Source organism: Giraffa tippelskirchi, chromosome 10, assembly GCF_054371585.1.
Source record: "Giraffa tippelskirchi isolate mGirTip1 chromosome 10, T2T-mGirTip1v1.2.pri, whole genome shotgun sequence".
Taxonomy (NCBI): Eukaryota; Metazoa; Chordata; class Mammalia; order Artiodactyla; family Giraffidae; genus Giraffa; species Giraffa tippelskirchi.
Window position 1 is genome coordinate 22,348,159 of NC_137284.1, and position 15,836 is coordinate 22,363,994.

General features: G+C 49.0%; 1 protein-coding gene across 4 annotated transcripts in view; it reads right to left on the bottom strand.

Moving 5' to 3' along the window:
- The window catches only part of PTPN5 (protein tyrosine phosphatase non-receptor type 5), a 58,903-nt gene that overhangs the window by 23,237 nt on the left and 19,830 nt on the right, over positions 1–15,836 (bottom strand). For all 4 annotated transcript variants that reach the window (XM_081533727.1, XM_081533726.1, XM_081533728.1 and 1 more), the window contains one exon: positions 10,788–10,866. In XM_081533727.1, the coding sequence (XP_081389853.1) occupies positions 10,788–10,812 (25 nt within the window). In that variant the 5' untranslated portion in view covers positions 10,813–10,866. The remainder of the gene's footprint in view (positions 1–10,787; positions 10,867–15,836) is intronic.

Sequence of the window (15,836 nt, forward strand, 5' to 3'; positions counted from 1 at the left end):
AAGCTCGTTCTGTGGGGACTCCCAACAAAAGCTCTGGAGTCACCCAGACTTAGGTTTGAAGCCCAGTGGTGCCACTGACGACCTGTGTGGCCCTGGAGAAGCGACTCAATCTCTCCTCTGGACAACAGATCCACTAAGCCTTGCTAGCTGGGGTCTGAGGATGCCATTAAGTAAAAAAATGCCCAGTGCTTTGCCTGGCTCCTGGCACACGGTGAACACTCAGTAAACAGCAGCAGAATTTAGAGAGGAAGGGGAAGGTGGGAGGAGAGCACGAGAGGCAGGCAGCAGGACTTCCCTTTCCTCTGCCAGGTGAGCACCTCAGGAGGACAGTGGGGGCCCCGCACTCCATGTGGGCAGGGGCTTTGAGGCTGCCAGTGGGCACCTGGGGTCGGTGGATGCAGTGGGCATGGGCTGGGGCTGGCGGAAGAGGGGCAGCTTTGTCCCTGTCAGTTAATTAAATCTGAAATGCTAACAAGCTTCCAAAACAAAAGGCAACTCAAGTACTCTTTGGATAGGATATAATAAAATGGTTCTATCTGAAACTGCAAACAGCTTTGTTGCTGCAAACAAAGGCTCGGTTCTTTGTGCCTCTCTGGAGCAGAGGCCCAGAAGTACAAGGGTGAAAAGGGTCAATGAAACTCTGAGGGTGCAGTGCCCTCCTCCCTCAAGCCCATGGTGAGAACCAAAAGAACAGATGGAGAGGCCCTGGGAGGTGGGTACCAGAGGTTCCAAGTGCCTGAGACTAAAGTAGCAACATGGAGCGAGGTGGGGGACAGACTTGGGAGAGCCTCTTGCTCCATGCTCCCACTTCACAGATGAGGAAACTGAGGTTTAGAGAGTAAAAGGCAGAACCAGGATTGGAGTGCATGACTTTAACCCTCTGTTTTGGTTCTCACTCATTGAGCCAGCAAGGAATGTTTCACAGGGCTGCCTGTGGGTGTCTGATGGTCTGGGGCCTCCCTCCCTGGAAGCAGGAGGCTGGGTCCTGACTTGGGGTTCCTTGGTGCATCCTGGTAAGTGCCCTCAGAGGTCTTGGAAAGTCCAGGGGATAGAAGGTGAGCAAGGCCAACCCAAGATCCTGCCTCCCGTGTCCAGGGACAGATATGCTGACAAACCCCAGCCCAGCAGAGGCTGCTGCCTTCAGACAGCCCTCGGCAACCAGGGAGGCTCACAACACTGGCCAAGTGTCAGGGGGCCTGGGTAGCAGTTCTGGCTCTGTTAACTAGTGGGCTGTGTGACCCTGGGCATCTCATGGCCTCTGTCGGCCTCAGAGGCCTGCTGTAAATTCAAAGTGTGCCTAGCGGTCTCTAAGGGTCCTTCTAGCACTAAAGATCCACTGTTTCCTTAAAAAAAAAAAGCAAACAAACCCGAGTCCCTGCTATAGTTTTGTTCAATGGCTTCCCCTTGTTCTTGGGATAAGGACCCAGATCCCTGCCAGGCCATCAATAATAGCCCAGCATGCTCCTGTGTATCTCCCCAGCCTCCACCCACACCACTTCCTCCTGGTTTTCTGTGTTCCAATTTCTTTCAGATTCTCTGCTGGAACCAATCTGGGATGTAGAAAACTCTGGAAATGAGTGCTTCTGCTCAAAAAAAGAAAAAATCCTCACACCGTCCTAGGAAACACATGAGCCAAAGTTCCCTCCTGTGCTACCTGTGGTGGGCTGGGAGGAGGTGGGCACCTACATGCCCATGACTTGGGGGAGCTGGTAGGCCATGTGCAGACCCAGAGACACACTGGGGAATACACTGCAGGCCTCGGAAGCAGAGGGTCAGAGGGCACACGGCGCTGGGGAAGGATCTCAGAAACACGGCTGCTGATGAGAATGAGGCTGAATGCAACGGACACAAATTTAAAATACACACACATGCACAAAATATTGCCCCCTGTTCTAAAAGAGCACAAAGAAACAAACGAACAAAATACACATGAAACATTAGAGCACATTTACTACAGGAAGAAGGGACACAGCAGTGGGAGACAAAAAGAGAAAAATAAATGAATGAAACCAGCGAGGGGCCTTGTGAGGACCTCTGAAGATGACCCGGCTGCACACAGGGGAGTATGCCTGGCAGTACTCTAAACCTACCAACCGTCATTACCCTCTCCTCTCCTAGGTCTAGACAAAACCAGCTGAGCGGGAAGTGGGGCCAAGGGCCAGTGTGGAAAGAATGAACGAAAGCAGAGGACCCTTCAAGCTGTCTGCGTCCTGGAACTCGGAGAGTTGTAGAGAGAGGACTCCGCCATGATTCATAGACTTAGTGAAACAGAGCTGACTGCCAAGGACCCCTGAGTTTCTCTTTGTCTGAACGGGTTCACCAATGTGCCATAAATAATTTCATTGGCTTTCTTGAGGGAGATTGCATGCCTTGGTGATTGTCTCCATAGATGCCCCTGTAGGATTAACCAACTCCTGTTAAGATCCTTGGGGTTGGGGCTTCTCTAGTGGCCCAGTGGTAAAGAATCTGCCTGCCAGTGCAGGAGACATGGGTTTGATCCCTGGTTCAGGAAGATCCCACGTGCCACGGAGCAATTCAGCCTGTGCACCACAACTCCTGAGCCTGCGCTCTAGAGCCTGGGAGCTGCAACTATTGAGCCCATGTGCCACAGCTACTAAAGCCCGAGTGCCCTAGAGCCTGTGCTCCACAACAAGAGAAGCCCATGCACCACAACTAGAGAGTAGCTGCCACTTGCTGCAACTAGAGAAAAGACCACACAGCAATGAAGAACCAGCACAGCTAAAAATAAATTAGGGAAAAAAAAAGATCCTGGGGTTTGTTTAACCCTAGACTGCCAGGCTGAGCAGGGCCTTGCACTCTCTCCCTTCTGGCCATACCACTCCCCAGGAGACGAGAGGTTCCACTGGGCCCGGGATATGTGCCCATGCCCCTCTTTTCAGGTCATGCTCTGGCGGTGAGGACTCCAGGACCCTCTGTCCATATGGACTGAAGCCTCTAGGAAGGCAGGAACACCCTTCCGAGGGGAGACACGGCCTTCCACAAGGGTATCTTTAGGTCTGAGGGGTGACCGAGGGTCAGCTAGCAGGGTGGAGTGTGGACTATGCTTGCACGCATGGACTGACGTGCCCCTACGCATGCACACAAGAGCCCTCACCGTGCAGGACTGGGCAGGGGGTGGCACCCCACCTGCAGCCTGACCTTGGTCCCTGCCAACGTCAGGAACAGACCTGCCCATGAAGCTGCCTGCTGGAGGTGCTGTAAACCACACATGGTGACATCATGCCATCATCAGCACCTACTGTTGTCTTTTTTAAAAAATTATCTATATTTATTTTTCGCTGTGCTGGGTTTCTGTTGCTGCGTGGGTTTTTCTCTAGTTGTGTCAAGCAGGGACTACCCTCCAGTGGCATTGTGTAGGCTTCTCACTGCAGTGGCTTGCCTTGTTGTGCAGCATGGGCTCTAGGGTGCTTGGGCTCAGCAGCTGCAGCTCCCCAGCTCTAGAGCGCAGGCTTAATGGTTATGGAGTATGGGCTTAGCTGCTCTGCGGCACGAGGGCTCCTCTGGGATCAGGGATCGAACCCATGTCTCCCGCATCGGCAGGCAGATTCTTTACCACTGAGACGCCAGGGAAGCCCCTACTGTTGTCTTATTCACCTCCTTCCTCTGCCCCACACCCCTGAGGAAGCTGCTGGTCCCAGGCCAGGCCTGCACTGGTGCTATTCGGCAGGAGCTGAGGCCCCAGCATCAGCAGGCTTGCCTGGTTCCTCGCAAATGTGAACACCTACACACAGAAGGGGGGTTGGGGAGTGTGAGTTTGCATGTATAAATGTGTTTGGGTGACTGTGAGCAAGTAAATGAGCAAGGAAGTGAGCAAGCAAAGGGGAGTACAAGAGAAGGGTGAGCATGTGGAAAAGAGTGTGTGCATGCTGGAAAAAAACCTATGTGTGCATGTGCACAGAACTGGGGACACGCCCTTGCCCACCACAGCACCTAGGAAGTGCGTGCAGTGAGGGCTGGGGACAGGGTGGAGAAGCAGAGGAAAGAAACGAGCCTGCTTATCTGCACGTGCAAGAGAAGGGGGCGTGGCTGCAGGAAAGAAAGAGACCTAAAGAAGAAACAGTGAACAAGCAAGTGTGTCCACCTCTAAGCAGCATCTCTAGTGGAAAGGGCTGGATGACAGGGTGATGGAGCTGAGAGGTCTTGGATATGCAAGAGGAAGAAGACTCGCAGGTGTGGGAGCTGTGTGTGCCCAGGGGACTGAGTGTGGGTACAACATGCACGTGAATACACGAGCATGAGGCTGTGACAAGTGAGAGCCAACACGAGCGTGTGTGCGCCTGCGTGGAACGCCTCCGGGCATGGCATGCGAGTGAGAGTGCCTGTCCCGGGGGCAGCTGTGGGCTGCCTGCAGGTGTCGGCGATGCCTGATGATGTTTTCACCCAGAAATCTCAGTCTGGGAGGACTGGATGACCTGCTTGGCACCAGCTCAGGTCTGGGTGACCGCGGCCCCAGGAATGTTGGCCATGTCATCCCCACCTGGCATCGCATGCAGGAATGAGTGAGTCACCCAGGCATGGCTGGTCCTCACTCTGCCTTGCCTCTTAGTCTTGCCCAGTGGGGAAGACAGCTGGGAGGGGGAGAGATTACTCAAGGGCTGTATTTTTATACCATCGTTATGCAACTGCTTGCCATGCCCATGGGCTCATTCTAAAGGCCCAGCATCCCAAGTCTCTGGGCCTGTATATCTCCAACTCCTTTTAGGTCCAAGTGGAAACTTAGGTCAGTGGTTTTGGCTGATGAACACTGTGGAAGTCTACTCCTTATCCGGTTTCAGGGCTACCCTATTTATAATGCCAAGCCCCATCCCACCCTACCCCCCCCCAGTCCCAGTCCTTTCCAACCCTTCCTTTCTTGGCTTTAATTTCTCCATAGCACTATCACCATCCGCTCGACTATATATTTTCCTTATTTATAGTCTATCTTTTCCTTAATAGCAATGCCAATGTATTTTTTTTTTACCATTTATTTATTTATTTGGTTGTGCCAGGTCTTAGCTGTAGCATGCAGGATCTTCAATTTTTACTGCAGCACGTGGAATCATTTTTAGTTTCGGCACGTGGGACATAGTTCCCTGACCGGGGATCGAGCCCGGACCCCTGCATTGAGAGCCTGGACTCTTAGCCACTGGATTATCAGGAAAGTCCCACAAATGTTTATGTAATACTTGCTACATTCCAGGCACTGTTTTGAGCTCTATTCATTCATTTCATCCTCCAACAATTCCACATAGGAGTGAATGTTATTCTTGCCATTTTTGTAAATGCAAGGCACTGAGAGGGTTAAGCAGCCTGCCCACAGTCACCCCAGTAGTAGAGCCACGTTTGGGTTCAGAATGCCTGCTCTTAGCTAGTTCACGATCCTGTCCTGTGAAGGGGAAATTTTCTCAGGTTGGCTCATTGTTGACTATCTAGTACTTACAGAGTGGCCAGCACATGGAGGTGATCAATGAATAGTGAGTAAACAGATGAAGAGATGAGTGAATAAATGCTGCCATGGAGGATGGAAGAGAAAGGCAGTTGCCTTCAAAGAGCTCATGGCCTCACGGAGGAAACAGACAAAAAGTTATTTCAGTATCAGTCAAGATGTCTAGAGGGGTACATAACTTGCCTGGGCCCTGGCAGGCAAGCTTCCCAGAGGAAGAACACAAACGGAGACAGACACAGTGACATCACCAACTCCTCCTAACTCCTCCCTGGAGACATACACACCTTAGTTATTTCTGCCTCAGTCCACAAGGTGCCGGAGAAGGCAATGGCAACCCACTCCAGTACTCTTGCCTGGAAAATCCCATGGATGGAGGAGTCTAGTAGGCTGCAGTCCATAGGGTTGCAAAGAGTCGGACAGGACTGAGCGACTTCACTTTCACTTTTCACTTTCACGCATTGGAGAAGGAAATGGCAACCCACTCCAGTGTTCTTGCCTGGAGAATCCCAGGGACGGGGGAGCCTGGTGGGCTGCCGTCTATGGGGTCGCACAGAGTCGGACACGACTGAAGCGACTTAGCAGCAGCAGCCACAAGGTGCCAGGAGAAGATGATGGCTTAATGGTGACAAGGAAACAGAATGGGGTAGTGGCTCCTGGGCTCTGGAAAGAAACTGCCTGGAGTGAAGCCTCCCTCAACCAAACACTAGCTAAACGAACCTGGACAGACTCTCTAACTTCCCTGGACCCTGGTCCTCTCTTCTATGAGAAAAGTGAAAGTGTTAGTAGCTCAGTTGTATCTGACTCTTTGCGACCTTATGGACTGTAGCCCACCAGGCTTCTCTGTCCATGAAATTATCCGGGCAAGGATAATGGAGTGGGTAGCCATTCCCTTCTCCAGGGGATCTTTCAGACCCAGGGATCAGACCCAGGTATCCTGCACTGCAGGCGGATTCTTTATCATCTTAACCACCAGGAAAGCCCCTTTCTTCTATGAGATGGGGGATAGTGAATAATATCTGATTTCTTTGGGCAATCATTGTGTTTCCTAGGGAAATAATACCTAATTTCCCAGGGCAATCATTGTTTCCTAGGGAAACAATGGAAACAGTGACAGACTTTATTTTCTTGGGCTCCAAAATCACTGCAGATAGTGACTGCAGCCATGAAATTAAAAGACGCTTGCTCCTTGGAAGAAAAGCTATGACCAACCTAGACAGCATATTAAAAAGCAGAGACATTACTTTGCCGACAAAGGTCTGTCTAGTCAAAGCTATGGTTTTTCCAGTAGTCATGTATGGATGTGAGAGTTGGACTATGAAGAAAGCTGACTGCTGAAGAACTGATGCTTTTGAACTGTGGTGTTGGAGAAGACTCTTGAGAGTCCCTTGGACTGCAAGGAGATCCAACCAGTCAATCCTCAAGGAAATCAGTCATTGGAAGGACTGATGCTGAAGCTCCAATACTTTGGCCACCTGATGCCAAGAACTGACACATTGGAAAAGACCCTGATTCTGGAAAAGATTGAAGGCAGGAGGAGAAGAGGATGACAGAGGACGAGATGGTTGGATGGTATCACCGACTCGATGGACATGAGTTTGAGCAAGCTTCAGGAGTTGGTGACAGACAGGGAAGCCTGGCGTGCTACAGCCCATGGGGTGGCAGAGAGTCGAACATGACTGAGCCACTGAACTGAACTGAACTTCCTAGGGCAGCAGAGAGGATTGAGTGAGATATGTTACGATATTATTATTCATAAGAAATTTATAATTGGTCATTCAGATGACCAAAATATATATTTCTCATATATACTTGGCCTTTATCCACAGTTCCCAACTCACACCTTCCAAACGCTTTGGAATTTCCTGAGCTAGAAGAGCAATGGGATAATATCTGGTCACATCTTTAGTTCTTGAAAATGCTTCAGGGAAGGTGACTTTTGGATCCCACCCAAGGGTGGGGGCTGGTAGCCAGTAGAACCATGTGATTAGGGTACTGGTTCCAGTCCCAGGCCCAACCTCAAGAGAGAGAGGCTGGGGATGGAATCATTTCCTAATGGCCAATGATTTAATCAATCGTGTTTATGTAACACAGCCTCGGGAAACATCCAAAAGGACAGGACCTGGAGAGCTTTCGGGCCAGTGAATACTCGGATGTGGGAACAGTGGTGCTGGGAAAGGATGGGGCCTTCGAGCCCTTTCCCAACACCCTGCCTGAGCATTCTCTTTGGTCTGGGCGGTCATCTTTGCATCCTTTAATATCTTCTTATAATAAACAGGGGATCTAGTAACTAACATGTTTCTCTGAGTTCTGAGAGCCATTCTAGCAAACCTGAGGTGGGGGGTGGGGGTTGTGGGAACCTCTGATATAGAGCCAATCATAGGTGAGAAGTACAGGTGACCTTCAGGACTTGCGACTGGCATCCTGAGTTGGAGCAGGTTGTTGGAACCTCCAATTGGTAGCGGGTCACTGAAAAGCACAGGTAACAACCTGGGCTTGCAACTGGCGTCTGAAGTGGAGGGTGGACTTGTGGGTTTGAGCCCTTTACCTGTGGAATCTGATGCTGTCTCCCAGTAGACATTGTCAGGAAAGAGCTGACTCCTCACATACCCTGTTGGTGTCCCCGCCCCTTGGCATACATGTAAAGCATCTAGTACAGTGCCTGGCCCTGTGGAGGTGATCACTACTCCCCTTCCATTCTCTGCTGGTTGTTGGCTTTTGGGGAGGAATGGGAAAGAGGGTTGGAACACATTATGCTTATTACTGCAGCCTCTCTGCAGTGGCTTCATTCTATTTTCCAGAAGCAGCTCAAAGCAGGGAAAGGACTATGTTATTCCTATCATATTCCACTATATTCCTAGCATAGCATCTGACACACAGTAGGTGCTCAACAAGTATTTGTGGAATGACTGCTCATGTGATTACATTTATTTCATCCTGGTGAGGATAAATGTACATATTGTTGTCTCCATTCACACACAAAGGACTAGAGGACCAGCAAGGTTAAGTGACTTGTCCATAAACACACAGCTTGTATACAGAACAGCGGGATTCTAAGGCCAGACCTGGTGCTCTTTCCTCCACACTATGCTACTCTGGATTCCTATACACTATGTCCTATTTTCTGTGGATTTTTTTTCTAGCCAGTGGGGCCATCCCTGGTTGTAGAATCATCTCTGAATTCTATGACTCATATCTGAATCACAGAACTGTTTAATAGTTGCAAGGACTTGTGATGTCATCTCGACCTCCCACCCTTTGCGGAAATTTCCAATGTCTATCCAGACAATACTTAAATGCCTCAAGTGACGGAACACTCATTTTGTCTTGCATTATCAAGTTCCATGACTGGATTTCTTTTAGAGTCAAAAAGAAAGCTCTGTATCCTGTGGGCCAACAAGGCCTATTTTTTTTAACTTCTATGTATTGGATTTATGTCCTCTTCCGGAGACATACAGAATGGATATGCTGTCCCCTTCACAAGACAGCCTTTCAGATGTTTGTAGACAGCTCTCATAGCCCCTTGGAGAATTCTTTTCCTCAAGATAGCTGTTTTGGGTTCCCACAAGGACTCTGGGGCGATGGCATCCATCCTAGCCCATCGTAACAGGCCATCAAGTGTTTTGAGCAATGGCACCCCCTACTGGACAAGGTATGAATTACATCAAAGGGCCAAATGCTCATTAGGAGGCTGGAGGAGCTTCATCAGTCGCTGGGGCCCCAGCTCCTGGCGTGAATAAAACAACTGCTTAAACAGTCATCGTTTTAGAGTCATACCTAGTTATTTTCTGTGTCTGTCTTAAAGAGGGTTGCTGAAGACTCAATACTCTAAGTTTCCTTGCCAATCATGCGATTTCTGACAAGCTATAGGTCTGAGCCAAGCGCCGAAGAATTGATGCTTTTGAACTGTGGTGTTGGAGAAGACTCTTGGGAGTCCCTTGGACTGCAAGGAGATCCAACCAGTCCATCCTAAAGGAAATCAGTCCTGAATATTCATTGGAAGGACTGATGCTGAAGCTGAAATTCCAATACTTTGGCCACCTTATACGAAGAACCGACTCATTGGAAAAGACCCTGACGCTGGGAAAGATTGAAGGCGGGAGGAGAAGGGGACTACAGAGGATGAGATGGTTGGATGGTATCACCAACTTGATGCACATGAGTTTGAGCAAGCTTTGGGAGTTGGTGATGGACAGGGAAGCCTGGTGTGCTGCAGTCCATGGGGTAGAAAAGAGTCGGACATGAGTGAGCTGAACTGAACAGGAGGACTTCAAAATTAGAATTCAAAAGCTGTTGTTTTTCCCTTAACAAAGAGGTTTGGCAAGGGAGGGGCCTCCCTGGTGGCTCAGGTGGAAAATAATTCACCTGCAATGCAGGAAACCTGAGTTCGATCCGTGGTTGGGAAGGTCTCATGGAGGAGGAAATGGCAATCCACTCCAGTACTCTTGCCTGGAAAAATCCCTTGGGCAGAGGAGCCTGGTGGGCTAGTCCATGGGGTTGCAAAGATTTGGACATGACTGAGTAATTAACACTAACACTTTTGGAAAAGGAGATATGAAAATGTATGAGGTGTGATAGGATCATGGTGATTTTTCTTTTTCTTTTTTCTTTTTTTAAACTGGTCTTTATTTTCTAATATTTCTACAATGGATATTTGTTATTAGGAGGGAAAAATCAATAAAAACTTTCATAAAAGGTAAAAGCACACAGAAAACCTCCCCCACCCTCCTTCCTTCCTTCCTTCCTTCCAAGGTGGTTTAGCATGACTTGGGTATCTGGTCTATAATTGGGACGGGCTGGCACCTCATGGGTGGGAGTGCCTTGGTAATTCTCTGTGGTGACAGCAATGGCCATGGTTCACACTCCATGCAAGAGCAGTCAATGGGATTCAGGCATTATAACTGGACATTCACAGCCAGGCTTCTCCCCAGTACTGTTAGGGAGTTTCTCCACATTCTCCCCCCTACCCTTGATTCATGCCACAGTAAGGCTGTGTTTCCTCATCTTACCCTTCAAAGTCTGCCCAGTATACCACTGGCCAGTGGTCATGTCCCAGTCAAGCCTGGAATCCCTATAGCTCTTCACCCATCTCTCCACTCTCCCACATATCCTCAGCTGCCTGCTCTTCCCTCCAGCTGAGCCTAGAGCAGCTCCAAACAGTATCAGAGAGACATCAGGGATTCAAAAAACAATTCTTCACTGAAATAAAGACCTACGGACCAGCCGAGTCACTCCCCTTGAGCTGATTCACAGCCACCCAGGTTCTCCTCCAGCCCCAGGGTCCTTGGGGGCTCTCTGCCTCCATTCAGAGCTCTGGGAGCACCTGGGTGCTGGCAAGACTCACCGGGCAGCCTCTCGCTGCAGCACATGTCCAGGGCCCCTCCCTCGGAGTCATCAGCAGTGTGGTTCTCTCTCTCTCACTCCTGCAGCAGGACGAAAAATGGGAGGTGAGGCTGTTGATGAGTGGGGATCAAGACAAAACCCTGAGCAAAGAGAAAAAGACTTCCTTTCTTGCACTGGTCCTTTGGAAAAACCCTGTCCCATTAGGGGGACCTGAGGAAAAGACCAATCTATGGAGGAGTCAAGCGGGAGAGGCAGGGGCAGAGTTTTGCAGGTGTCTTTCATGTGGAATAATCAGCAGCAGCATCACTAAAACCACCATCAGCACCATACCTCTACCATGGAAAGAGGGCTTACTTCATGCGAAGCACTTTGCAAACTTTATCACACTGAGTCTTCATCAGGACTCCATGAATTAGGGATCATTCCACTTGGCTCAGAGAAATTAAGTAACCTGCCTCAGGTCACACAGCACCTTCGGGTAGGGCGGGGTATGAAATTACAGTCTAGGACTTCAGGCTCACATTTGCACTGCTGTGCCATTCTGCCTCCTAGTTTCTGGGGGTTTGAACCATGGGTGATCAAGAGGGATCTGGGTGACATACAGTCTGTGTCCAGCCCTCCCCCATGTCCTGCACATTCCCTGTGGCTCAGGCAGTACAAAGTGGTATGCAAAACTCTTCTCTAGAAATAGCTAGAAAAAGTAGCTGTCTGTGTATTTGCATATTCTAAATGTTCTATTTCCTTCTGAAATCAGAAAACCCTCTTTATCAGGGTACCTTTCAGGACTATGCTGGGGTCTATAGTTTCTCCTTCACCCAGTAAGCTGGAAAAAGTTTGCTGGAGATTAGCCAGACCCCAGGGAGTTTCTGTGGACTTTCCTGGTGACTCAGATGGTAAAGAAGATACCGTCTGGGTATCTTCTGGGTTAGGAAGATACCCCAGAGAAGGGAATGGCTATCCACTCTAGTATTCTCGCCTGGAGAATCCCATGGACAGAGTTGCCTGGTGGGCTACAGTTCGTGGAGTCACAGAGAGCTGGACATGACCTTCCCTTTTCACTTTCATTTTTCAGGAAGTTTCTGTAGTCTGACATATCCTGAGATAACTGCTCTGCTCTCAGGGCTTCCCTGCTCTGGGAACGGCCTGCTGTGTAGCGTGGCTCCAGTAGCTCTGCCTGCCCTTTGTGTATGACCCCAAGCAGTAGCTGACTGATCCACAGCTGGACAAGCCCACCAGCCTGGGAAAATCAGAACCTCTCCCCTGCACTTTTCTTTTTTTTTTTTTTTTTTTTTTTTTTTTTACATATTTCATGTAAATTAAACTTTAATAAGGCTATTTTATTTTATTTTATTTTTTTTTTTTTAATAAATTTATTTATTTTACTTGGGGGCTAATTACTTTACAATATTGTAATAGTTTTTGCCATACATTGACAAGAATCAGCCATGGGTTTACATGTGTTCCCCTTCCCGAACCCCCCACCCACCTCCCTCCCCCTCCCATCCCTCTGGATCATCCCACTGCCCCGGCCCCGAGCCCTTGTCACATGCATCGAACATGGAATGGTGCTCTGTTTCACATATGACAATACACATGTCTCAATGCCATTCTCCCAGAACGGCCCACCCTCACCTTCTCCCTCAGAGTCCATAAAATTGTTCCATGCATCTGTGTCTCTCATTCTGTCCCGCATATAGGGTTATCGTTACCATCTTTCAGATTCCATATATATGCATTAGTATACTGTATTGTTGTTTTTCTTTCTGGCTTACTTCACTCTGTATAATGGGCTCCAGTTTCATCCATCTCAGTAGAACCAATTCAAATGTATTTTTTTTAATGGCTGAGTAATATTCCATTGTGTATATGTACCACAGCTTCCTTATCCATTCATCTGCTGATGGACATCTAGGTTGCTTCCATGTCCTGGCTATTGTAAACAGTGCTGCGATGAACATTGGGGTACACGCGTCTCTTTCAATTCTGGTTTCCTCGGTGTATATGCCCAGCAGTGGGATTGCTGGGTCATATGGCAGCCTGCACTTTTCAAATGTATCCTGGGGGCTGAACCACGGTAGCCACAGTGCCCTGGAGAGAAGGTCCAGAAACATCTGTCGCTGAGGGCCTTGGAGCTGCTTCATTCCTGCCCATCCTGAACCTTGATTGAGCAACATGCCTGTTAAGACCATCAGCTGCCCCAGGATCCTTCCAATTGTTGTTGTTGTTCAGTCACTCAGTCGTGTCTCTTTGTGACCCCATGGACTGCAGCACACCAGGCTTCCCTGTCCTTTACCATCTCCCACAGTTTGCTCAAACTCATGTCCTTTGAGTCGGTGATGCCATCCAACCAATTCATCCTCTGCTGCCTGCTTCTCCTCCTGCCTTCTATCTTCCCAGCATCAGGGTCTTTTCCAATGAGTCAGCTCTTCTCATCAGGTGGCCAAAAGTATTGGAGCTTCAGCTTCAGCATCAGTCCTTTCAATGAATATTCAGGACTGATCTCCTTTAGGATCGACTGGTTGGATCTCCTTGCAGTCCAAGGGACTCTCAAGAGTCTTCTCTGGCACCACAGTTTGAAAGCATCAATTCTTCAGTCCCCGGCCTTCTTTACGGTTCAGCTCTCACATCCATACATGACTACTGGAAAAACCATAACTTTGACTATACAGACCTTTGTTGGCAAAGTAATGTCTCTGCTTTTTTATACGCTGTTTAGGTTTGTCAAAGCTTTTCTTCCAAGGAGCAAGCGTCTTTTAATTTCATGGCTGAAATTAATGTCTATAGTGATTTTGATCCCTCCAATAAATTCCAATATTTTACCTTAAGATGGTGGGATTTGAGTTCTGAAACTGGCAGCCAGAAGAAACTTTAATACACCCTTGCTAGCATGATACTTCCAAGAAGTTCAAGAGGTCAACTACCTCTCCACCCACTAGCCCTGCAATCCTGCCTGTTGGACTGGTCCTGAGGCCGACTTCAGGCCCAGCTGCAAATCTGAAACAGTGAAGGGCACAGAGGTCGGGGTAAGGATGTCCCTTTTGATTCTGACATCTTCTGCTCTCAACTGGCAATTGTTTTACTCTTTCCTCACTCCAGTTGGCAGGATCTCTGAGAATCCCAAACCCCAGGGCCCGGCTCTCTTGCAGAGAGATGACTGCTATCTTCAAGGCCCTTTAAATGTCTCTGGAGTCTCTCCACTTTTCCCCCTCTCTGCCACCTATATCTTGGTCCAGGGCAGCATCTCTTGCCTAGATTACTGAGGCAGTCTTTTAATTGGTCTCTGGCATCCACTCAGGCTGACCTCCGAAACATGCTCCGTATAGTTCGGATTTATATGGCTTTGTACGTTGTGCAGTTTACAGCCTGCACAACAGGATAGGGCAGGCCTGAGCTAGAATCAACTCCTTCACACTTACCATAGAACTTTCTTCTTTAAAAAAATACTTGAATGGCATCCTATTACACTCAAAACAAAGACAATAATCCTTAGACATGGTCTACTAGATCTTGAATGTTTTGTCCTCCATTCATCCCTCTAGCCTTATTTCATGCCCCTTTCCTTTTTAACCTCTGCACTCTAGCTACATCAGGACAGGGGTTTTTCTACACAGTGCCTTTGCACATGCTTTTCTCTTGCCTGGAGAGCCCCGCCCCCTGCCCCCCGAGCTCTACTTCCCATTACGCTTTACTCACAGCCTTTGACAGAGTTTTAAATTTCACTTTACCTTATGCCATTATTTGACTAACATTAGATTATAAGTGACAAGAGGGCAGGGACCACCATTTGGGTTTCATTTATCACTGTAGCTTGAAAGTCTTGCCTGGTGCCTGCTTCATAGTGGGTGTTCAATAAATAAAGAAACACTCGTTGAATAAGTGAATGTTGCCTTGACCTTCTTGAAAAAACCTCAGGCCCCTCAAACATGGCCATTATCTGAGCTGCCTTTGTGAAGGCAGGTCTTCGTGAAGGCACTTGGAACCCTTCTCCCCCACTGCAGTCCACAGCAGGCCAGTATCATGGAGCTGGAAGCCCTTTCATTTAGCAGAGCAGGAAATGAAGACACAGAAGGGAGGTCTTCCTGGCTCCAGGTTATATGCCAAGTGGGTAGCCAGCGGATGGGGATGGAGAACACCTACCCCCTACCTCCTGATCCAGAGCTTTTGCTTTCTTTACCTTGAAGAACGCTCTGGCTGGAGGGCAGCCCCAAACGTCTGACCCCTGGCTCAGTGCAAAAAGGTAACTCAGGTATATCCAGAGACCTCTGCAAGGGGACCACAAGTGAGTCACAGCTGCTTTCACACCTCAAGCCTCCCAGGCCCCAAGTCGTGTTCAGAATAGCTCAGCCCTGCATGTGTGCAGCAGACTCTATAAATAAGCTTCCTAGAAAATGACTAATTTCATCATCAGGAAAGCAGAAAGAGTAGCACCTCTCATCTGGAGAAGACAATGAAGCAAGAGCCTGCTCTGGGCCCTGCAGTCGAAGGACTCCAGGCAATCTCACCAAAACCTGCATGTAGAGGCTGTTCAGGGGAGGGTTTGAATTAGATTTCCAAGGAGCAGAGCTGGTGCATTCAGGCTTACTTGAGAAGTCCAGTCTCTGGGCACTGCCCTCCTTCCTTCCAGCCAAGAGAGAAATAGCTGCTTGCTGTAGATGACTGCAAGCTCCTTCTCTCCCCTTGTCCACTTCAACCAGCCGAGGACACAGGAGAAGAAAACTGGCCTGTGACCATAGGCAGCCACTTGCTGGACTGGCCCCTCACTGCTACTCTTAGAAACCAGAGAACCTCCGAGATAAAGGGACTTGGAGATCACCCGGCCTGTCCCTCCCTCACTGATGGAGAATGTCTGGGAGGGGAAAGAACCTTTCCAAAGCCAGTGCCCCATTCAACAAGCGCTCACTGAGCAGCTTCGGGGAGCAAGGCAGCAGCACTAGGAACACAGTGACGAACACGCCAGGTCCTTTCCCCTGCAACTCCCAGTCTTCTGGGGAGACACACAGGCAAACACGATTGCTCCCACACCTGCTTTAATAGGTTGCATGCATGTGAT